Raw genomic sequence first — 24,567 nt, 5'->3', positions numbered from 1 at the left:
TTCTATATAATCTTCCTGTCATTTTTATTGCTAGATAGTAGTATAATGCAAATATACAAATCACTAAGACTAATTAACTTTCATTTTGCTTGACAGGTTATTTCCAGTTTGGGGCCTCTAGATAATACTGTAATTAATCTATTATTTTTCACATAATACACATTTCACTTTAATCTACAGATTTCGTTTAGAAAATCCTTGGAAAAGTATGAACCTTGACATGGTTCTTGCTATACACCAGAGCTTATTTTTTGAGCTCATTTTTTAAACTTAGAAAGTAATCTAAGTGACTATCAAGTTTTGTAACTTGCTTTTTTCATTTATTGTTATGATAAAGCTTTTTAAAAGTCATATTTTTACATTTGCAATGGACCTCTCCATGTCCTTAGCTTTTTCTATATTTTTGGATTATTTCCTTAGAGTATATTTACATAAGTATAATTAAATGGTATGACAAATCATATGGCCTCTTATCTACAGACAAATCACTCTCCAAAATAATTGTACTAGTATGTGCTGACTTTTATGACCACTGATAATTTATGAGTCTACTAATTTAAGACCACATTCTGGAACATTATGTGTTATAATTTCAAAAGCTTTGCCAATGTAATGATTGAAAAGACCTACTTAAGTTTTGCTTGATTTAAATTTTAAATTACCTGTAATGTCAGCATTTCATTTTTTGAATTTTAAAGCAAGCGGAACGGAGACACTGGGAAGCTGCTTGATTTGACTTGCAGCCTGATTATATTTCTCCTCCATCTATACAACCCAAACTTTCAGGCATTAGCTGCTTCCTCTGTACTTGCAGCTGTTCTGTTTTAACATGGAATTCTATTTTTACAGAACAAAGCAGAAAACATGCCACTCTCTGAGTTTACTTCTCCTAAGAGGAGCCTGCTGTTGAGAATACACAGTTACAGAAAAGATGTTCTAGGAGGCAGCTGATGACTGAAGAACTCTTATAAGAAAAGAGTTTCCTATTGGCATCAGCAAGGTCTTATCTTACCAGGTAAAAGCTCAGAAAAATGATTCTGCATATTCAGAATAAATCTGAAAAACTGGATTGCACTAACCAAACTCCTAAAAGACTTTTCTACAATTAAAAAAAATACAATTAATGTGCAGATCAGAATTTGCTTCAGAACATTCTATTTCCATAGAAAGGTCTATATGAGAAATGAAATTATAATCAGATTCTCAGTATCCATTGAATCAGTATGGGGTGCGGAGAGGGGATGGTGGCTGAAATAATTTCAATGGCTGATGTTATCAAGTATCTGAATTTGATGCATTCATTGCCACTGGAGGGACAGACTGACAGGCTTGGACAGGCTTGGGATTCACTAACACATTTTTCCATGTTGGACTCTTTTCCCTAGACTTAATGCACATTGCCTCCAAATTCAATCCTGTAATATTTGTTAAGCATCTTCTATGTGCCAATCCTTGTATTTGGTGCTAGGACTACATAAATAAATAAAAATCAGCTCCTGCTCCCAGGCACCTCACAGGCTTTTGGAGAAAACAGAACACAAATATAATTTTTAAATGCCATAAGACTTACAGATCTAGGATCTGATTTCTTGTTACATGGCTGGCTTACAGAATCTTAAGTCTAGCTCTACTATGTGAACTGAGCAATTTATCAAATTTCACTGGGTCTTATTTTGCTTATATGTAAAATGGAGGCAATAATAGTTCCTGTTTTATTGAATTGTGAAGTTTAAATGAAATAATACATGTAAAGCAATTAGAACAATATCTAGTACATGGTGTGAAAGTTAGCTATAATGGTAACCTCATGATGTCTACCAGCAATATTTCAAACTCAACTAAAGGAGGAATGTATAGTCTAAACCCTTCCCAGCACTTTAACACATCTATATGCCATGATAGTCAGAAATGTATCATCAAGAAAGATGGGATGATTAACTTCTGAAAATGTGACATCACAAATTTGGAAGTGGCCTTATATGATAGTGACAAATATTTTTTACAATATGTTCCTAATATCTTGTGCTCTACGTTCCAGGAAAAGTCTGGATCCATTTGGGCACTTTCAACACCTCAACACAAAAGATATCACTTTCTTATGCATCTGTCCCAACATACAGGACACACCAGAGTTACATTCATTTCTGGTTTCCCAGGCTAGTTTTGAACTCCTTAAAGATAAAGATCATGACATACCCATCTTGAATTCCTGGCCTTTAACATAGAGCCTTGTGGGAAGTAAGAGCTCATCAATTATTGATTGATTGAATAAATGGCTTTGGTGTCTGTATCTCCAGCATCCAATCTTACTTTGGGGACCTATTAGGCATCCTACTTTAAGTTAAAATATTCTGAATGGAGCTCCAGACTTAAGACACTACTTACATATCCTTTTTTTTTGTTTGTTTCAGTAATTGGTTTAGGAGAAGAAACATGACATAAGCTTGTCCAGAGTTCATGTCTGAATTTTTTTTGGGGGGGAATGCTGGAAAAAACACTCTGTGTTTTTGTTGTTGTTGTTGTTGTTGTTGTTGTTGTTGTTGTGTGTGTGTGTGTGTAGGGCATTGGTGGGTTTGAACATGGAAGGTTTTACTGGCAGAGATCCTGTGATCATGAAGGCAGAACTTGTTTGAAAGCAGTTAACAAAATGGAAGCAGAGTGAAGAGATGGTACAAAGACCTTAGATCTTGAAGACATTGTTAGACCCCTGTGCCCATCTGCATCTTTTATTGTTCAATTACATAAACCAATATTTCTTTTTTTCTCAAAAGCCAATTTGTATCAGGTTTTCTTTCACTTGCAGTCAAATGATACAACAAAATGCAAATTCTTCTATAAGATGCATTTAAAAATAAATTTATTTGTCCTATGCTCATGGCCAAAGTAGGTGCCCAACTGTTACTTTCTTATTCAGTTAATCAACAAATAATATGTTAGGTTTTTGTAACCTGGTTAGATGCCACAAAGTCTAAGAAAGTCCCTTATACTGAAGTCTAACTGGGATTCTTAGTCTCTGTATTTTCCTCTTTCAAGGAATACATCTGTTTACCCAGAGGAGTTTTGATTCAGGAATGAGTTGGTTATTTGTGTCCTGTTCTCAGTTCAAGCCTTTCTTTCTTTACTCTGCGCTGTGGTGGTAGGGCTGGGATTCTCAAACCTCATTTATCAAACTCCCTTGTCAGCTGGTTTCCCATTAAGTTCAGGAGACAGGAAACCCTAAGGGAACTGGAATGTGGTAGGGAATTCCTTACTGTTCCCAGTTCCTGAATGTGTCACTCTTACAGCAGTATTTGATACTAGGGAGTGGTGCTAGGAAACAGACTGTCAAAAGTAGGATTCTGGGATTGATTTGCATTGAACTCAGAACTGAACATCTTGCCAATGCAAAATGGGCACTGACAATCTGTGGCATGTAATAGCATCATGATTTCAGCTCAAATCTTCAGAACATCCAAGTTTTTCTAAGGCTGCCCTAACAGTAACTCCTATTCCTTCTAGTTATAGGACAGACATGACTAAAAACTCAGACCTAATTCATAAACTGACCTAGTTGCACATGTGAAAACTTAGGCAGTAATTTGGAAGGCATAGGACTCTGAAACCGGGAATGGGAACATTTATTTGAGCGGACTTGGATGAAGCTGAGAATCTTGAATCCCCCACATATCCCTGAGAGTGGAAGAAGCCTCTCATTTCCCATTTGAGGATGCTAGCCTTTCTTTGCTTAAAAACCTGTAATAAGTACATATGAGGCAGTTGCTTTGCATGGGGAGCCCTAACCCTACTGTTGTTAACTCCCATGGCTTTTATCTAGGGTCAGAACACAGCACATTTGGAGGGTCAGGGGCATAATCTGGCTGAGGAGGAAAAGGCTTATATGCTAAAATAATTGCAATATTTTCTTAAATTTATATTAGAGAGCAAGAACTCGGGGGCAACTGTTTCCCAGACAGGGGTGCTCACAGAGGTCATTGTTCCTATGCTGGCCTCCCCATCTCAGAGCTGACTGCCAGCCATATCTGAGTTTCCATCAGCCTGGCTCACACTGTTCCCTCTGCCCTGATGATTGTATGAGACCCCAGCCGATCTAACTTGCAGCCCCACCCAAGCTGTTTGCAGTGGCTTTTCCATATGACTGGCCTGTCCTGTCTCAGGCTTCAGACATTCCTAAAATCTCTCAAACAAGCAGCAGCTAGTGTCAGCATGCTCCATACCTATCAATAAGAGGCCCATGACCCGGCACTAGCTTCACAGCTTGGCCTCTCCTGGGCACTTCCAAGCCCAACACAGGTAGTAGCCATCTATAAATCACTCTGTAGCTACTGATGGGTGGCCCCAGGCAGTGGATGACTTTGCACCTCCCAGGAGGCCCCAGAGCCAGTGCACCCAGTGGAGAGCTTCAGACCATACCAGATTATAACTCTATACATCCACAAGTGACACTCAGTGATCACCAAAGCACTCAGTGAGCACCAAAGCACCATTGAAACAAGTCCTGCTCCATAGGGGTGTTTCTGGCACAACAGCTCTACCACTGTGGTCCTCACAGCCAATTGGCCTAGAGGTCAATTCCTCACAGTGACACTAACAGCAATCAAGGTTCAACCACAAGACTGTGCACACAGACCACATAGGGGTAAGCCTAGAGTGCCCAGCTCAGGTGACTGGGGAGGCTGAACCACTGGGATCTACAGGACACCTACTATACAAGGCCACTCTACCAAATCCAGGAAACATAGCAGTTCTACCTAATACAAAGAAATAAACACAGGAAGCAGCCAAAATATGGAGACAAAGAAACATGTCACAAATGAAAGAAGAGAAGAAATCTCCAGAAAAATAACTAAATGAAATGGAAGCAAGAAAACTACTAGATACAGAGTTCAAAACAATGGTTATAAGGTTGCTCAGGGATCTTAATGAGAGCTTCAAGGGACTTAGTGAGAATTTCAGAATAATGTACAGGGATTCAACAGCAGAGTAAAGGATTCCAAGAATCAAATCAATGATTTGGAATATGAGGAACTAAAAAATACCCAATCAGAAGAGCAAAAAGAAAAAATGAATTAAAAAAATATGAAGATAATGTAAGGAGCCTATGGGACAACCTCAAGCATACCAACATTCTCATCATTGGGGTGCTAGAAGGAGAAGAGAGAGAGTCCAAGATATAGAAAACCTCTTTGAAGAAATAATAACAGAAAACTTCTACCTGGTAAAAGAAATAGACTTACAAGTCCAGGAAGCACAGAGAGTCCCAAACAAGAGGAATCCAAAGAGGCCCACACCAAGAAACATTAAAATTTAAATGCCAATGATTAAACACAAAGAGAAAATCTTAAAAGTAGCAAGAGAAAAGCAATTAGTTACCTACAAGGGAATGCCCATATAACTGTCAGCTGATTTCTCAACAGAAAATGTTCAGGCCAGAAGGGAGTGGCAGGAAATATTCAAAGTGATGAATAGCAAGGACCTACAATCAAGATTACTCTATCCAGCAAAGCTATCATTTAGAGATAAAGAGCTTCACAGATAAGAAAAAACTAAAGGAGCTCATCACCACCAAACCAGTATTACATGAAATGTTGAAGGGTATTCTTTAAGAAGAAGGAGAAGAAGGAGAAGGAGGAGAAGGAGGAGAAGGAGGAGAATCTTTAAGAAGAAGGAGAAGAAGGAGAAGGAGGAGAAGGAGGAGAAGGAGGAGAAGGAGGAGAAGGAGAAGGAGAAGGAGAAGAAGAAGAAGAAGAAGAAGAAGAAGAAGAAGAAGAAGAAGGAGAAGGAGAAGATATAAACAATAAAATGGCAATAAATACATAACAACAATTAAACCTAAAAATTAAAATAAACTAACAAGAAATCTAATGAACAAAATAAACTGATGAATAAAATAGACCTAGATGCATGGAAACATGGAACAGACTGACAAATCTCAGAGGGGGGACAGGAAGAGATTAACCAAAAACTTATATGCATATATGCATTACCTATGGACACTGAAAAAAGGTGGTGAAGGCCTGGAGTGGGGTGGGAACTGGGAGAGGGGACATCTCTAATATTCTCATCAATATAGATTTAAGAATTTTTTTATTAGAATAAACCTAGGTAATATATATGAGGATGGATTCTAAGGGTATTAGACCAAGGTGAACAGAACAGAACATCGGGTTGGGGCCAATTTTAGATAGCCTAGATATAATATACTTTCCATATATTTTTTTATTTAATGCTAATATAGTAATAGTCCCCAGGGAATCATGCCACTTTGTATATTATGCCCTCATGTGACACCCTTCCACATTGATTTTTGGCATGGCTCTCTGACTCTCTTTGGCCAATGAGACATTAGCAAATGTGATACAGACAGAAACCTGAAAAGCACTTGCACTTTGCAGCTTGCTCTCTTTGTGCTGTTTTTGGACCAGCCTTCATGTTGAAGAAGCATGAACAATCTGCTGGAGACACATGGCCTAACTGAGAGCCAGCACCAACTCCAAGACTTGTGAGTCAAAGACCAGCATCCTCCAGCCAATCTGTCAATTGACTGCAAATGCATAAGTGAGCCCAGTTGACACCATGTAAGGCAAAAATGACTTGCACCAGCTGAGCCCAGCCCAAATTATTTACCTCCAAAATCATAAAAGCATAAATGATGAACATAAGCCACAAGTTTTATTATACAGCAAGAGCTAGCTAAAATATGTGCATTTGCTTGAACAGCTAGAGATGGCACAATTGGCTTACTTGGTTGGCTGAAACCTGGGCTCAATAGCAAGCTACATTCAATGGTGTTCGGTTGACAGAAGAATTTCTCTGACATAATGTACAGGAAGAATTCTAAAGGCTTAGAGAGATAGGAATAATGGAGTAGTTTATTATGTGTAACCTGTCCATCTTTCCTCACCCCACTGGGCCCTGAAAGTGTCCAAGGAATATTCACTTCACTAAAGTATTGAGAAATGCATTAGTGAGGCAGCCCCAGCAACCTTAAACACCTCCAGGTAGACCAAGGACAATAGTGGGAAATGCTGCCATTGAGATGGGCTTCCTAATTTCAGTGGGGATAATGAGATCCCAGAGTGGCAATCAGAATTTTTTACTCAAAGTAAAAAAAATCTTTGGTGGTGGTTGACCCTAAGAATTAAACATATGGCTGGACTACCAAAGCAATAGAAATATAACTTGAGTTCTCACAACTGAGAATCACAGCTTCTTACATTCCCAGACCTTATTAGTTCACAGATCTGAAGCTCTGGGTTGGAGAGGAAGAAGAGACCCCTTGAGAAAGGACTCTGCAACAATACCACAAATACTTACTGTAGCTCTCCCTCCAAGCCATCCCCAAATCATTTACTAAGGTGTCTGTGCACTGGGAGAAATGGAAATACCCCGGCTTTTCAGGGATTCCTAACCACTGTTCTGAAATGATGCTAATCCTTAAGAACCCCAAATGCCACTGTGGTCCACTGGTCAAACAGGGGCTTACAGTAGTCCCCCTTATCTGTGGTTTCACTTCCCACAGTTTTAGTTAGCTGCAGTCAACAGTGATACAAAAATATTAAATGAAAAATTTCAGAAATAACTACTTCAAAAGTTTTAAATTGTGAGCCCTTTTGAGTATAATGATAAAATCTCACACTGATCAGCTTTTTCCCGACCCATGCGTCCATCCCTTTGTCCAGCATATATGTGCTGTATATATTCGCTGCCCATTTGTTACTTACTAGCCAGCTTGGTTATCAGATTGACTGTCACAGTATCTCAGTGATTGTGTTTAAGTAACCCTTGTTTCACTTAATAATGGCCCCAAAGCATAAGAGTAGTGATGCTGGAAATTAGGATATGCCAAACAGAAGTTGTAAAATGCTTTAAGTGAAAAGGTGAGATACTTTGAAAGGGAGAGGCCACATTCACATAAATTTTATTAGAGTATATTATTCTAATTGTTCTGTTTTATTATTAGTGTTGTTAATCTCTTACTGTGCTTACATTATAAATTAAACTTTATCATAGGTATGTATGTATGGATAGGGAAAATGTAGTACAGTATATATCAGCACTGTCTGTGGCTTCAGGCATCCCCTGGATGTCTTGGAACATAATGCCCACAGTTAAGGGGGGAGAGGTGTATAGTGGCCAGGTGATGGAGTTTGGACCTAATTCCATCTTGTCATGAATCTGTGATCCATAAAGCCATTAAAGATGATAATTAGGGAGACCAGTAAGCAACATAGTTGCTTATGGTACAATGACAATTTGGGGAAAAAATAGAAAATTACATGTTACAACTAACTATAGCTGAAGGTATGTACATGTCTGGAAGAAGAGCAAATGCTGACAGCAAAAATGAAAATACTTTTGCTTGGATGATGAGATCATAGGTGTTTTTTGGTTTGTTTGGTCTTTCTCAATTCCTTAGACTCTCCCAAATGCTATTTTTGCTTCCCTTTTAAGAGGTACTTTTTTTTTAAAGACTTAAAACTCATCTAGCTATTTTATTTTAAAAATGGCCATTTATATACTTTTCAGTCAATCATATTAAGGTCATAAAAGGTCAGAAGGTCAAGTGTAGCCATTCTCCTCAATATTATAATGAATACTAGAGGCCCAAAGCACAAAATTCATGCAAGAATAGGCCTTTCTTCCCCTGGCTGCCAGCACTGGCTTACTTCTGGCACCTGGGACCCAGGCTTCCCTCGCAGCCCCAGCTTTGTCCGGAAGGTCATCCAGAAGGACATCCAGTCTAGTTAGCATATTACGCTTTTATTATTATAGATGCTGTAGTATAGAACGTATATCATGCTGCCTTATGGTCTTCTTCTCTGAAGAAGCCTGAATTTTGGGTTACTGGAACTGGGGATCCCTCTCACTATTTGGTATTCTGGAGAATAGCCCAAATCTAGGACCAAAGATGGCAGTATTTTGACAGAAACCATTATGCAACTGGGTTCCTAAGTTAAACACCACCAACCAAGGATTTAGCATGCAAACCACATATCTGGGGGCAGGTGGGGATTCAGAATAGGTGGGCTTGCTTCCCCAGTGGAAGGCCTTATCTGCCTGCCCTGATCTCCACAGCATTAGGAGGTACTGCTCCTCCAACAGGGACCCCAGACCAACCCAGAGGACATGGCAAACAGCACTGGGACCCCTCCCTTCTGAAGAGGGCAGCCAAGTGAAAGGCTTTCAAACTTCTGGGAGCCAACTGGCCTGATGAATATTAAACTTACTGACTTGGATGGGCCCTGGATGGGCACTTAGCCAAAATTAGAATATCTGGAATACTTTGAAGAATGAACAATTGAGTTTCATTCTTCAAAGGCATTCTTTGATTTGTAAAGACAGGGAGTGGAGGAATTTAGGTATTATATGATTTGTCTGTTACTCATTTTCACACCCCTTCATTTTCATTAACTCTAAATTCTCCTTAGCCTGAGCACCAGTTCAAGAGCTTGCTTTAGGCCCTAAGACACTGTTATACTTGCTAATATACACATTTGGATAGTTCCTGGGTCAACTAATGCTCTGAGCTTCATGGCCCTGGCATAGAGATCAAATTTAACATGATGAAACTATTGTTGGTGTGTCCAGTCATCCTCCCCATTGACATACACATTGGAATCCACAGGATTTCTATAGTGCCAATAATCAAAGGCCTTGATTAATGGGTATCACCATATCCCAGACATAGAAACTGAGCCACTGAAAGGGTAAGTTAAAGTCATATAGAGACCCAGGAAATGAGCCTCCCTTTGGTGCTTTGACCATACGGCTACTCATCTGAAATCTTTTTAGGCACAGCATATTAGCATGCCAGAAATTTTAAATGTATATCATTGATTTCCAACAAGGTTAAAAACCAACAATAATCCAACAGACTGTTTGGAAGAAAAGATGTAGTTAAAATAACAACAAAACTACCACTCATCATGATGTAATTACAGATAAAATAAATGCTTTGTGATTTAGACCTCACAAAAATACTCAATGGCTTTTCTCCATGATTTGTAGTTGGCCACTGTGTACTTAAATGCTTCCTGTTGATTAGAATGACTTAAATGCTTTCATGATTCCAGTAAGCCCTAAAGTGCATCATTTATGGCTTGACTTTGTAGAAAGCCCTGTCTGTGAGCTGATAGTTTCAATAGTCTTTTCCTATAGATAAAAATTACTGGCAATCTGTCCATTTCTGCAGCTAAAGATTTCCATTCATCTCTGCTCTGGGAAGTTTTTGAAAACTTAGGGAGAAATAATTCCCTTTGTTTTTACTCTGACAGCCAGAAGGAGCCTCGGGACATGAACTGGGGTCCAGGATCCAATGTGGTCATTTTCTAAAGTGCAATAGTGCTTGCTCAGTCACAGGCTGTAGAGGTGAGAGCGGATGGGTGAAGGGGTGGGCTGCCTGCCTTCCTCTGAGCACATGGTGGCCAGGAGCTGCTTAGCCTTGTTGTAGTCTCCTGATTAAAGTGCTGGGTTGTGTACGGCCATTTGAAAAGTACAAACAAGCCTTGTGGGCTAAGGGATTCTTGTTCAGAGTCCAGAGGCTTCTTGAGGATGTCCCATCAAGTCACCCCAGCTCCCGAGATCGCGTGTTCAAATCTGAGGAGAAAAGTCCATAAACAGGAAAGTCACTTTTCTGATTAGAAAATATACAATTTCTCAAAAAAAAAAAAAAAAAGATTGAAGTGAGAAACTACTGCAGGAAAAAAAGCTCATCTATCCGGAGGCAGCATGGTTCAAAACCTCATTCTAACCATTGCCCTAGTCCAAGTCTTCAGCCTCTCTGTGCAGACCTATTGCAAGAGCCTTCTTTCCTCCATTCTCTGGGCTGCAGACAGCTCAGTGCTACTGCAGCACAGTTCATGGGGCTTCCCTAGTCAGACTCTTGTAGTTCCCCACTGTGCCAGATAGTTCAGTTTGTTCCTAGAGACTCAGTCTCCACCCTGCTCTATCCCGTTCATGCCCTAGGAGGATGACATTGTAGACTATGCCACTGGCTTCCATCCCACTCTTTCCCTCAGCATAGGAGAGAAAGGAGATTGCAGTGGGGAGAGAGTGAGGTTAGGGTACGCGTTCCTCAGCAAGCAACCTCCCAGACAGGTTGCAGGTGGACTTTATCCCTCTGTCAAAGGCTATAGCGCCTTGTGTGCGTCCCCTCCTCTTGCTGTCCTCTCCAGGTTCTGGTAACTGCACCTTTCCTTTTCTCCTTCAGGCCTAGGGATGCTTAACTGTTCCCTGCTTTTGCTAATTCCAGGGTGCTTGATCTCCCTTGCTGATATCCCTTAACCCTGCTCAAATCTTTGTTAAATAGTAAAAACTTGTAAAATTGCTTTGTCACCCCTTCTATCATTTCCTTCTGAGACCTGACTAAGCATCATGCCCAGTGGAAAAAAAAATCTAATCTCCTTTGCCTGGAATTTATGACTCATAATGTCCCCAACATTCTTTCCTCTTATCTCACTCCTGGCTCTTTTCAACTAGGATCACATGCCTTTTCCTACAGATGCCCCAGTTCTCCCTGCCTCTCTGCTGTATCTCCTATGTCTCCTCTGTTTAGATAAGAAGCTCATAAAACAAACAAACAAATAAATACAAAACAACATAGAGATTGGGTCAGTTGCCAGGGGGCATGCAAAAAGCTGATCTCTTTTATTTTTATTTTAACTTGGACCAATAAGAACAGTTTTTTGAGTACCTTATCTCTAATACTCTATTGTAAGAATCTTGGATAACTAATGTTGTACTTAATTCACTCTTACAATTCCCACACAGTGTACCTGATGCAGAATCCTGAAAATAGCAGAAACTTAATACGTTTGAGAGTGAATGAATGAGTGAATGAATGACTAGCACTATACTAGGAATAATAAGACATTGTGTTTTTCTGTGATTATTTCATTCAAGAAAGTCACTTAACATCCCTTAGCCTTAACATCTCACTACCTCTAAAATGAGGAAGTCAGGTCAGTAAACTCTAACAAACCACAGCTTGATGACAAGAATAAATCTTTTTAAAAGAAAGCATAATATATACCTTTGGTATCAGTATCAACTACTACAGTTTACTGGTTGACATCGTGGTTACTTATATAAGAGCAAGAAACCATGGGCCCATATAGCACAAGCGAGTAAGGTTAGCTGCAAGAAGAATTTACACGAATGGAAAGGGCTGTGTGCCATAGACAAGGACTGAGGTGGCGTGGATTCTAGCTCCAGTTCTACCACTCAGTTATAAGATGACCTTGTACAAGTCACCTCATCTTTTACATCCTTCCAGGTTGGCTGGGCTAGTAATCTTTGAAAGGCAACTAAGACATTGGTAGGTGTTGTTGAAAGGGCATATAGTGTTTCCCTCCCTAAAGTTGACAAGGACCCAATGAAGAGTTCTATGCAATGCACTTGACTACTGGGATAAAGAGAGGTGAATGGGGAGTAGATAAAAGGACTTCAGAAAGTTAGTTCTTCATCTAGCAAGCATCCATATGTAATTAAAAGTGATACATTGGGACAGCTAAAAATGCATTAAACTACAGAGAAAATTCAGGAAACAAAAGAAGAAAACAATACAAGTTTCCATAACATAAAAATAATAATTATGGACCTTTTATATATCTATCCCATAAAGTCCCTACTGGAATACTTAAACTCTGCCATCAGGGCAGGGGAAGGGGTGTGAATGCTGGGGGGAGCGGGGGGCAATATAGAAACAATGAGCATGGCTCTGTTTTAATAAGATTTTGTTTATAAAAACTATTGGCCCCATGCTCCCATCCCCCTGTTGTCCATGTCCATTGGTTTGGCTTATATACATGTATACAAGTCCTTCGGTTGATCTCTTCCCCTTACCCCCGCCCTCCCCTACTTTCCTTCTGGGGATTGATAGCCTGATCGCTGTGAGTGTTCGGGGGGGGGGGGGGGGTTGGGGTTAATGGGGAGAATGAGGACACATTTGTAATACCTTAACTAATAAAAAAAAATCAATAAAATATATTTTAAAAAAAACTATTGGCCCCTGGTCATAGTTTGCTTAAACCCCTTTTAGTTGATACATATAAATGAATAGTAGAGTGCTAACTCTGGCTGATTCTCATTTAATAGATGCCTAATGAAAGTACACCTTCCAACAGTGGTTCTCAACCTTCCTAATGCCGCGACCCTTTAATACAGTTCCTCATGTTGTGGTGACCCCCAACCATAAAATTATTTTCGTTGCTACTTCATAACTGTAATTTTTCTACTGTTATGAATCATAATGTAAATATCTGATATGCAGGATGTATTTTCAGGGGTTGCAACCCACAGGTTGAGAACCGCTGTGAGATGTAATAGGCTTTCAAGGGAAGAGGAAGATCCTCACCTGCTTTCTAGAAATTTGTAAGTTAGTACTTTGGGAACTGCAGATGTTACTCCTGTAAGCTTTTACCCAACATAAATGCTATAATTAATATACTTATTTTCTTTTAATAAATATATGGCATACAGGACATTAATGTTTATAACCTGGTCTGAGAACCCAATTTTCCTAAATCTTATAATACTTGTTTTCTCAGGATAAGAAAAAAACAATTTAAAAGTAAATGACAGCTCTGGCCAATGTGGCTCAGTTAGCTGGAGTGGCATCTTGTACACCAAAAGGTAGCAGATTTGACTCCTGGTCAGGGCACATACCCAGGTTGTGGGTTTGATTCCTCAGTTGGAGTCCATGCAGGAGGCAACTGATCAATATTTCTCTCTCACATTGATGTTTCTCTCTCCCTCCCTCTCCCAAACCTTAGTTAAAATGTTGCTATGAAGGTATCTTGTAGATATGATTAACATATACCATCAGTTGACTTTAAATAAAATAGATTATCTTCCATAATGGAGGTGGGCCTTGTTCAATCAGTTGAAGACCTTAAGAGCAACACTTGAGATTTTCCAGAAAAGAAGGAATTCTGGTTCAAGACTGTAATAGAGACTTCCCAGACTGCTGGCCTGCTCTACAGATTTCGGACTCCAGATTGCACTTTCAACTTTTACCTGAATTGCCAGCCTACTAGCCTGCCCTACAGATTTCATATTTGCCAGTCTCCTAGTGGCTCTGTTTCTCTGGAGAAGCCTGGGGTTCATTTTGCCTCTAACAACAGGTACCGGGTTTTCTTGGCTGTCTAAACACTGGGCCCTAGACCTGTCCTCTTTCCATTCCCAAAATCAATATCTCCATATCTTGATCCCCCTTGTTCCCAGAGGATATTATCTGAAATGTTAAATTAGTTCTCAATAAAGAGTTAATTGTTGGTGAGCAACTTTATAGAGGAGGAACTTAAAAAGCATCTACTGGGGTGGGTAGGCTCTATCTCCCTTCCTCTCTGAAATCAATAAAAATATATTTTTAAAAAGATTATGTATCTAGCTCACAGGAAAACTTGAATCTAAATCTCTTGAATTTTAGTTATACGCTCTTTTGTATAAAAATAAATAATTCAGGCCCTGGCCAACTGGCTCAGTTGGTTGGAGTGTCATCCTGTACACCAAAAGAGAGGTTTCAGGTATGATCCCCAGTTGGGGAATGTATGGGACACAAATGATTGATGTTTCTCACATTGATGTTTCTCTCTCTCTCTCTCTCTCTCTCTCTCTCTCTCTCTCCCCCCCCCCTTCTCTAAAATCAATAAAAACATATCCTCGGGTGAGGATTAAAATCACACAATAAAAACATAAATATTTCAGGCATAAAGCAAAGGGGATCATACAATGGAACATCTGTATCTCTGCCACCCAGTTTAAGAGGTTAAATGTGGTGTTTATAATTTCCGTGCTGTTTTTGTATTTTTACTTCACATGACTGTTTCCATAAACACTACTTAGTGGTTGTTTGCATGTATTTAAACATCTCTATGATAGGCCATATGTTGTCTATATCTTTCTGCGATCTGTCTTTCCTCTCAAAATTATATTGTTCAGATTTAACTAACTCAAAAATACATCTAGCTTTGGTGCTTTAATTTTAATTATTGAATAGCATTCTTCATCTACTCTCCTATTGATTCATATTTTATTATTTCCAATTTGTTGGTATTAAATGTACCAGGAATATTCCTATGTGTGATTTCTATGATGTATGTTTATGTGGTGCTGACCTCTTTACATCACACCAAGTAAGTGCCAGGGAGGGGTGAGGAAGAGAGGAGGAGCATCACTCCCTTACCTCCCAGATGCTCCCTTCTCCCCTTAGAAGGTAGAGGGCTGGGGACTGTAATTGGCTGGTGGGGGTGGTGGAGCAGAATTAGGTGCATTTTTTCATTGACTTTTGATTGAGATAGTTACTCTATTTTGAATTTTAGATACCATTAAAAAAGAGTGTGAGTTTTTTGTTGTTGTTGTTTTTTCTGTTTATAAGGAAATGTACTGGTTAAAAATGATCATGCTATCCTGTTAATCCAAAGAAGTCACTCTATAATAGTGCAACATTCAGAACGGTGACAGGTTATAGGGTGAAAGATTTAGGAATGGCAGCAAGCCTTTGAGCATTTCTCAATTCCTCAAATAGATGTTTCTGTCTTCATTACTCAAATCCTAAGCCCCTTCCTGACTATAAATTCTCTCTAGCTAGGAAAGAGGTTTTGTGAACTGGTCATTGACAGGCTTATAGCACATGGGCACATTTTGTTTGGTTGGTTTGGTATTTGAAATAGTTTTTGAAATAATGAGGGCATTTTATATAAAAATCTGGCTTTCTGTCTTCTCTAGCAATGTTAGGCTAGTGCTACATTGACAGAGAATATGCTCTCTGATTTGACACAGTCCCTACCTCTCCCTATCTACACCAATAAAAGAGAAACATGCAAATTAACCATACCTTCACGATGCCCACAAACCATGCCCACCAGTCAATTAGGAGTGAGTATGCAAATTAGTGGGACAAAGATGGCGGCAGCCACGGAGCCAACCAGAACAGGCAGGAGGCTTGAATCGTCCAGGCGACAAAGGAAGCCAAGCTTCCCTCCTGCCTGAGCCGGCGCCAAGGAGGGGCCTGTGGGCGGCAGCCATGGAGCAGGCCAGAGTGCGGGGAGACTTGGGTTGCCGGGACCAGCTGCTGAGAGAGGGGCCTGCAAACGGCCCTCAGCTCTCACCCAGGCTGGCCAGGCCCCCCAGCAGGGACCCCTACCCTGAAGGGGGTGTGGCCAGCCTGAAAACAGCCCTCAGACCCTCACCCAGGCTGGCCAGGCACCCCAGCAGGGACCCCCACCCTGAAGGGGAAGCAGGCCAGCCTGAAAACAGCCATCAGCCCCTCACCCAGGCTGGCCAGGCACCCCAGCGGGGACCCTCACATCATGGGGGCGTGACTGGCCTACAAACTGACCCAGCCCCTCGTTACTGGCCTGCAAACCACCATAGGCCCCTTGTCCAGGCCACCCCATGCCCCAAGGGAATCCCTACGCTGATCCGGGACACCCTTCAGGGCAAACCAGCTGGCCCCCACCAGTGCACCAAGCCTCTATCTATACTAATAAAAGGGTAATATGCTAATTAGACTGGGAAACCTTCCAGGAGACCTTCTGGACAAAGCCATGGTGGCGGGGCCAAGGTAGAGGCGGTTAGGGGCCAAGAGGGGAGGGCAGTTGTGGGTGATCAGGCCAGGATGGGACGGCAGTTGTCGGTGATGGGGCCGGTGGGGGGGGGGGGGAGGGGGCGTTGTGGGTGATCGGGCCAGCGGGGGGGGGGGGGCAGTTGGGGGGGAACACGCTGGGAGGGAAAGGGGTTAGGGCAATTAGGCCGGGAGGGGAGGGGGTAGGAACCCGCCGCCCCAAATTGCGAGAGGGGTCCCAGATTGGAGAGGGTGCAGGCCAGGCTGAGGGACCGCCCCCCCCCCCCCCACCCCACCGGGCCACCAGTTTGATTATACGAGACCTTTCCACTCACTTCATCACCTGCCTGGCCCTGGTACCCATCTGAGTTGATCACCTCTGCTGTCAGGCCTTTCATATTTCTTATGCTGAGCAACTGAAATCAGTTACACAAAGACCTCAAGTTCATGAAATGCTAGGGCCTCTCCCATAGAAATTCACTGTAGGCCACATAGACCAATTTACAGGAATGAAGGATTTTTGTTTCTTAGGAAATGGATGTTTCAGTTTCAGTGTTGAGTCAAGAAAATGTTGTTGCTGATTCAGAGAAGCTCAGTGTAACCTGACCTCGAGTCCAGCTGTGCTGCATGTGTTTCCTGGATTCTGTGCACAGTCACAGGATGTGTTGTTTAAAAATATTTTTTTTTAATGATTTCAGAGAGGAGGGGAGAGAGAGATAGAAACATCAATAATGAGAGAGAATCATTGATCAGCTGCCTCCTGCATACCCCACACTAGAAATTGAGCCTGAAACCCTGGCATGTGCCCTGACCAGGAATCAATCCATTACCTCCTGGTTCATAGGTCAATGCTCAACCACTGAGTCATACAGGCTGTGCAGAATGTATTTTTACAACTGGCTTTCAGGGAAGTGGTGGGAGAAAGAGAAGTTACAGGGGCCAATTTCACTCTTTTGAGTTACATTTTGTGCTTATGTGTTGCCATATCTTATGTGTAAGCTAGACATAGACCCTGTTAGGGTTTCCTAGGATTGTTTTCACAATTAATGACTCTAGAATTTTGGGGATATATTCAGCAGAATTCTAAAATGATTAGCTCTGAATATTTTGAGCAGCAGATGCAGTTATTTAGAAATTTCTGTGATTTGCCTAACATCATTTTGGTGAACTCATATGTCACAACATGTGTTATTTTGGCAAGATGGACAGCTATGTGGTCAGCATTCACTGGTGGGAAGATGCCAGTCCTCAACATGACCCAGGCCTGTCAGTCCCCACCCCACACTGCTGTCCCAGGTCTAAACTTTTCATCCAACCAGCCTGAATGGTTTCAGCAATCTAACTTCTCCTGACCTCCAGATTACATCCTTTCTCTCCTACAAATTCTAGCTCCAAGTGTGTCAACCTCATGAAAAGAGTTCTATTCCCCCAGCATTATCCTTGACCCACAGTCCTCACTAAGTACTTAACAACTGTTGCAATAACAACGGCTATTGATTGCATCACAGCTGAATACCTCCCCCTTGGTGTTAAATTTTAATCATGTTTCTAAGTATGTGATCTCACATGTCCTGTGCAGTGTTCCCTAGCAGTGCTTAGCATTATAGGCAGACCAAAGGCTATATAACTATCCTGCAGCTGTACAGAAGTTATCATCTTTGTTCTGCAAGAAAGATATGGAACAATGCAAGTTCTAGAGAACAACTAGCTGAAATGCCATTGAATAGGAAGATTCTGTACAGGCCTAAACTATTCAGTTACCCTTTATGCATTAATAGCACAGTGGCTATTTCTTAATTCATGTTAGGAGAGAACAAGAGATGAAAAAGAAAAATCATGACTACTCATAGCGCTGTTCATTTCCCTCCTGTTTGTGGTGACAACTTTTTGTTGCATCTGAAAAAGAAAAATCCCAGTGACGGAATAAAATTAGTGAGCAAATTGTTCTGTTTATAGGCTAAAAGATGGCGGAACAAAAAGTCAATCCAAAACAGACCAGTGGTCAAGAAGATGGTGTAGGTAAATGTGGGACTCACATCCTCCCAAAACCACATCAAAATTACAATGAAACTACAGAACAACCATCATTGAGAACCACCTGAAATCTAACTGAACAGGTCCTATAACTAAGGCTATAAAGCAGAAGCCACATCGATACTAGCAGGAGGGGAAGAGACTCTGAATGAGCTGGTCCCACACCTACATGTGGTGGTAAAGATAGGGAGGGATATCTTGCTGCTGAGGTGCCCCCTGAGGAGTGAGGGGTCCTAGTCCCATACTAGGCTCCCCAGCCCAAGGTTCCAGTGCCAGAAAGGGAAGTCCCCATAACTTCTGGCTGTGAAAACCAGCTTGGATTGAGGCTGAGGGAGATGGAGGGTTCCTGGAGACTCAGGCAGTTCCTCTTAAAGGGTCCATGCACGAACTTGCTCAGACTCGCTCACTCTGAGCTCCAGTGCTGTGGCGGCAGCTTGGAAGGCATGTGAGGGACACATTGGGAGGAACTGAATTGTGTGGCATCAGAGCAAGGGCTGGAGGGACAGCTTTCTCCCAGACAGAAGTGCTGGCAGAGGCCATTGTTCCTTTGATGAACCCTCCCCCTCACAGAGCTGGCAGGCGGGCTCCATATCTGAATCTCCATCAACCTGGCTTCACATTGTTCACCCTGCCCTGGTGAGTCCCTGAGACTCCACCCCACCCACCTTGCAGGCCCACCCAAGCCATTTTCAGTGGCTTTTCCATACAAACAGCCATCTTGGCTCATGCTTTGGACTTTCCTAGAATCTTTCAAACAAGCAGCATCTGGTCTTGGCATAACCCCTACCTCTCACTAAGTGGCCTCAGTCCCAGCACTGCAGCATCCAGGCTTGGTTCGCAGCTTGGCCTCTCCTGGGCACCTCTAAGCTCAGCATATTTAGTAGCCATCTGAAGATTGCTCCATAGCTCATGCCGGGTGGCCCTGGGAAGGGCACAGGTGGTGGCTGACCTTGGTCTGCACTTCCCAGGAGGCCCAAGAGTCAGCACACCCAATAGACAGCTTCAGATCACACCCAAGCACCTCCATGAGTGACACACTCAAAGGGCAGACATAGCCAGCACCAGAGCCCCACTGAAGAATGTCCTGCTCCATGGGGTGAGCCCTGCACAGCAGATCCTCCATAATAGTCACAGCCAGTCCTTGCAGCCAATTGACCTGCGGGTGAATCCCTCCCATGGACATGCCAATAGCAATCAAGACTCAAATACAACAGGAGGGTGCACACAGCCTACACAGGGGGTGCACCTGGAATTCCAAGATTGGGTAATCAGGAAGGTTGTGCCACTGGGCATCATAGGACACCTACTACATAAGGCCACTCTACCAAGTCTAGGAGACATAGAAACTCTACCTAATACATAGAAACAAACACAGGGGGGCAGCCAAAATGAGGAGACAAAGAAACATGTACCAATGAAAGAACAGAACAAAACTCCAGAAAAAGAACTAAACAAAATGGAGACAAGCAATCTACTAGATACAGAGTTTAAAACACTGGTTATAAGGATGCTCAATGAACTTAGGGGAAAAGCAGATGAAATTATGTTTCTTGTTTTCCTGATAATTTGAATAGAGAGATAAGAAACATAAAAATGGAGCTAGAAAACATTTTTTAAAAGTCAAAAATGAAGAATGACGAATACTTTACAGTGAATCAACAGTAGAGTATATAAAGCAGAGGATCAATCTGCAATTTGGAAGATAAGGAAACAGAAAATACCTAATCAGAACAGTAAAAAAAAAAAAAAAGAATAAAAAAAATAGGAGGACAATGTAAGGAGCTTCTGGGACAACTTCAAACCTACCAACACTTACATCAGTCAGGGTGCTGAAAAGAGAACAGAGAGAGCAAGGAATAGAAACCTATTTGAAAAATAATGACAGAAAAACTTCTTTAACCTGGAGAAGGAAACAGATATACAAGTCCAGGAAGTGCAGAGTGTCCCAAACAAGATGAATCCAAAGAGGTTCATCCCAAGACACATCATAATTAAAATGCCAAAGGTTAAAAACAGAGATTCTTAAAGGCAACAAGAGCAAAGCTCTTAGTTACCTACATGGGAGCTCCCATAAGACTGCCAGCTGATTTCTCAACAGAAATTTTGCAGGCCAGTAGGAATTGGCACAAAATATTCAGAGTAATGAAAAGCAAGGACCTATAACCAAGATTATCCCACCCAACAAAGCTATCATTAAGAGTCAAAGGACAGACAAAGAGCTTCCCAGACAAGAAAAAACTAAAGGAATTCATCACTACCAAACCAGTATTATAAGAAATGTTAAAAGGTCTCCTTTAAGAAGAGAAAGGAAAAAAATATATAAATAATAAAATGGCAATAAATACATATATACAAACAATTACTTTAAATGCAAATGGATTAAATGCTCCATTCAAAAGATATATAGTGGCTGAATGGATAACAAAAACAAGACCCTTACATATGCTGTCTATAAGAGACTCACTTCAGATCAAAAGACACACAGACTGCCCTAGCTGTTTTGGCTCAGTAGATAGAGCGCTGGCCTGTGGACTGAAGGGTCCCTGGTCCTATTCCAGTCAAGGGCACATGCCCGGGTTGTGGGCTCCATCTCCAGTAGGGGGTGTACAGGAGGCAGCCAATCAATGATTCTCTCTCTTAGATGTTCCTATCTCTCTCTTCCTCTCCATTCCTCTCTGAAATCAATAATAATTAAAAAACGACACAGACTGAGAGTAAAAGAATGGAAAAAGATATTTCATGAAAATGGAAATTACAAAAAAGCTGGGGTAGCAATAATTATACCAAGACAAAATATATTTTTAAACAAAGGCTATAACTAGACAAAAAAGGACAGTAATTCCACTTCTGGGTATTTATCAGAAGAAACCCAAAACACTAAATGAAAAAGACATATGCATCCATATGTTCATTGCAATATTATTTAGAGATGGAAGCAACTTACGTGCCCATCAGTAGATAAATGGATAAGGAAGTGGTGCACATATACAATAGAATATGACTCAGCCATAAAAAAAGAATGAAATCTTGCCATCTGCAACAACATGGATAGACTTAGATAGGTTTATGAGTGACATAAATCAAAGAGAGAAAGACAAATGCCATTTGATTTCACTTATATGTGGAATCTAAAAAACAAAACAAAGCAACAAACAGACCAGAAAGACTCATATGTAGAGAACATTTTGATGGTTGCTAGGTGGTAGGGGTGTTGGGGGAATGGGTGAAAAAGGTGAAGAGATTAAGAAGTACAAATTGGTAGTTACAGAATAATCATGTAGATGTAATGTACAGCATAGGGAATCTAATCAATAATACTGTAATAACTATGTCTGGTGCCAGATGAGTACTAGATTTGTCAGGACTATCACTTGTAAGTTATATAAATGTCTAATAACTGGTTTGTACACCTGGAACTAATGTGATGTTGTATGTCAACTGTAATTGAAAAATAAAAAAGTATTTTAAAAAGTAAATCCAGCCCTAGCTGGTTTAGCTCAGTGGATAGGGCATTGGCCTGTGGACTGAAGGGTCCCGGGTTTGATTCCAGTCAAGGGCACATGCCTGGGTTGCGGGCTCAATCCCCAGTAGGGGGCATGCAGGAGGCAGCTGATCAATGATTCTCTCTCTCTCTCCCTCTCCCTTTTTCTCTGAAATCAATAAAAATACATTATATATATACACTAGAGGCCCAATGCATGAAATTCACGCAAGAGTAGAACTTCCTTCCCTCTCCTGCATCCCCCCCACCTTGCTGCCAGCACCGGCTTCCCTCTGGCACCTGGGTCCCAGGCTTCACTCACAGTACCGGCTTTGTCTGGAAGGATGTCCGGAAGGACATCCGGTCTAATTAGCATATTAGGCTTTTATTATTATAGATAAAAAGAGTAAATCCAAATAAACTCACATATAGAAGTCTAAATGTCTCAGTGGCTTGAGAACTCAGCCTGAATAATGAGTAACGTAAAACTATACCCATTGGCAAGATTGTGAACAAAGAAGGCCCCCATTGCCATTCCTTTGTCTGACCCTGACCCCAGGCACTCAGGGGCCAAGGGATTGCTACTTTGGGATTCAGTCCAGGAAATGTCTGGCTCCAGAATTTTCTCTCCCTCTTCTGCTTTAGTATTTACTGCCACTTCCTTCCCTCTGCCCTACATAGAGCAGAAGGTCTGATCAATTAATTTGCACTAAGATGTAAATGACTGATACTGGTTCAAAGTAACTCAGGGTGGAAGCCAAAATTTCTTATAATTAGATGCTGCTCCCCACTGTTTCCCTGGTTTCATTTTTCTCAATCCCTGATTTCACATGTTCCTTTCCACTTTTATTTTCTTCCAGGGCTTGATGCCCATCTCCTGCAGTTTCCTGTTTATCTAAATTCAGTCTGCCTCTAATTCTGTTTTTAGTAACTCTCTAATGACCATCTTGGGTCTCTAATTCAGCAATGCAGTCTCCTCCAAGAGCATTTGTACTTGAAAGGAGCCCAATGATTAACTCAGAGGGATTGCCCTGGAATGTTGAAGTTTCGGGGGAGGCCTCTCTCTAATGCCTGAAGTAGGTGCTCCCATTCTCTGTTGTTCTTATACATCATAAACCTGCATATTTGGCCTTTGGTTTAAATCCCTAGAAAGACCTTGGTCAATCCTTTAGGACAGTGCCACCAAAAGTGTGGTCTACAAGCTGGTGCTGGGAGGTGAACTGTTTATTTGTTCATAATGAGATAAGTACAGAAGTGAAGGGTAAACATTTAGAAAATTTTATAGTAATTATTTTACTAGGTTATATTTTTCAACATATTCAAATGTCATTTTATACTTATTAACTCTAGTAAAAATTGGGCTTATTGCTTTATGTCTTTGTTTTTTTCTATTTCATTATTAGTAATTTTCCCATATGATAAAAGTACCAATTCTAACATATTAGAAATTTGAAAAAAAACAAAATTGTTCTTTAGCATAGAGAGTTTGAGAAATAGAAATCTAGAGACCTTTTTTTGGAAATCTGGTCTCTATAGCTCACAATTCTTGCTGGATTCTTTTCTTGGCTTTGCCATTGGCCCAGCGGGTCAATGAACAAGTTGCTCAAGTACTTTGGGTTGAGACCTTTTCTTTCCATTGCCTAAAGATAATTATAATGTAAAGTGTATTCAGATTGAGCCCATTTTTATTAAGCACTTTTGTAACAAAGGGCCACAAGTTTTGGAGTCAGACCTGTGTTCAAGCCCAGCTGTATCACTTCAGAAATATTTTCTGAGCTTCAGTTTCTTCATTTACAAAATAGACGCGATTCCTTGCCTCAAGCAGTTTTTGTGAAATTAACTGCAAAGGGTCTAGCACAATGCTGTCCAATATAACTTTCTGCAAAGATGGAAATTAGTAATATCTGCTCTGTCCCATACAGACCCACGTGGCTACTGAGCACTTGCAATATTTAGGCACTTAAAATGTGACCGAGGAATTGAATTTTTATTTCAATTAAATTTAAAAACCACATGTGACTAGTATATTTTACAAAGAAGTTTAGCCTATGTTCCTGCATGTAGTATGTTCAATGTTTAAAGTTTTCTTGAAGAACTGTATTTGCCAGGTAATGTTTTAGAGTTAGACACTGGACATACATTGGTGAATAAGAGAAACATAGCCCCTGTACTTATGAAACTTAAAGACTAACAGATGAAACAGAACTTGACCTTATTTTTTACAATAATGTCAGTATCACCCTGGAGCCCTGATCTGTTGAATGGTCCCTCTTAGTGGGGGATGGTAAATGAACCTTTTATGGACTGGCAACGGCTGCTCTCCCCAAAAACCTCAGTGTGCAGAGCTGGTCTGAGGTATAAGCGGGTAAATGTGTTGAGGAGCCAAGGAGCTTTCTGGACAGAAAGGGACTAAAATTGACCCTCTCCAATAGACTGAGGAGTTCAGAACAGAAATGACTCCAGAGAAGGAAGTCAGGACTGGTGTCCC

The 24,567-nt window shown here is 41.1% G+C and overlaps 1 protein-coding gene across 4 annotated transcripts in view; it reads right to left on the bottom strand.

The window, feature by feature from the left end:
* PDCD1LG2 (programmed cell death 1 ligand 2) overlaps positions 1–24,567 on the bottom strand; it is a 132,235-nt gene that overhangs the window by 70,399 nt on the left and 37,269 nt on the right. For 3 of the 4 annotated variants that reach the window (XM_014460400.2, XM_023758421.1, XM_014460402.2), the window contains one exon: positions 6,648–10,596. The exons of the other annotated variant lie outside the window; for it this stretch is intronic. In XM_014460400.2, coding sequence (XP_014315886.1) covers positions 10,591–10,596 — 6 coding nt within the window. In that variant the 3' untranslated portion in view covers positions 6,648–10,590. Of the gene's footprint in view, positions 1–6,647; positions 10,597–24,567 lie in introns of those variants that run through there. 4 annotated transcript variants of the gene reach the window in all.

Source organism: Myotis lucifugus, unplaced genomic scaffold, assembly GCF_000147115.1.
Source record: "Myotis lucifugus unplaced genomic scaffold, Myoluc2.0 scaffold_130, whole genome shotgun sequence".
Classification (NCBI taxonomy): Eukaryota; Metazoa; Chordata; class Mammalia; order Chiroptera; family Vespertilionidae; genus Myotis; species Myotis lucifugus.
This window is presented reverse-complemented; position numbering and strand designations above follow the sequence as displayed.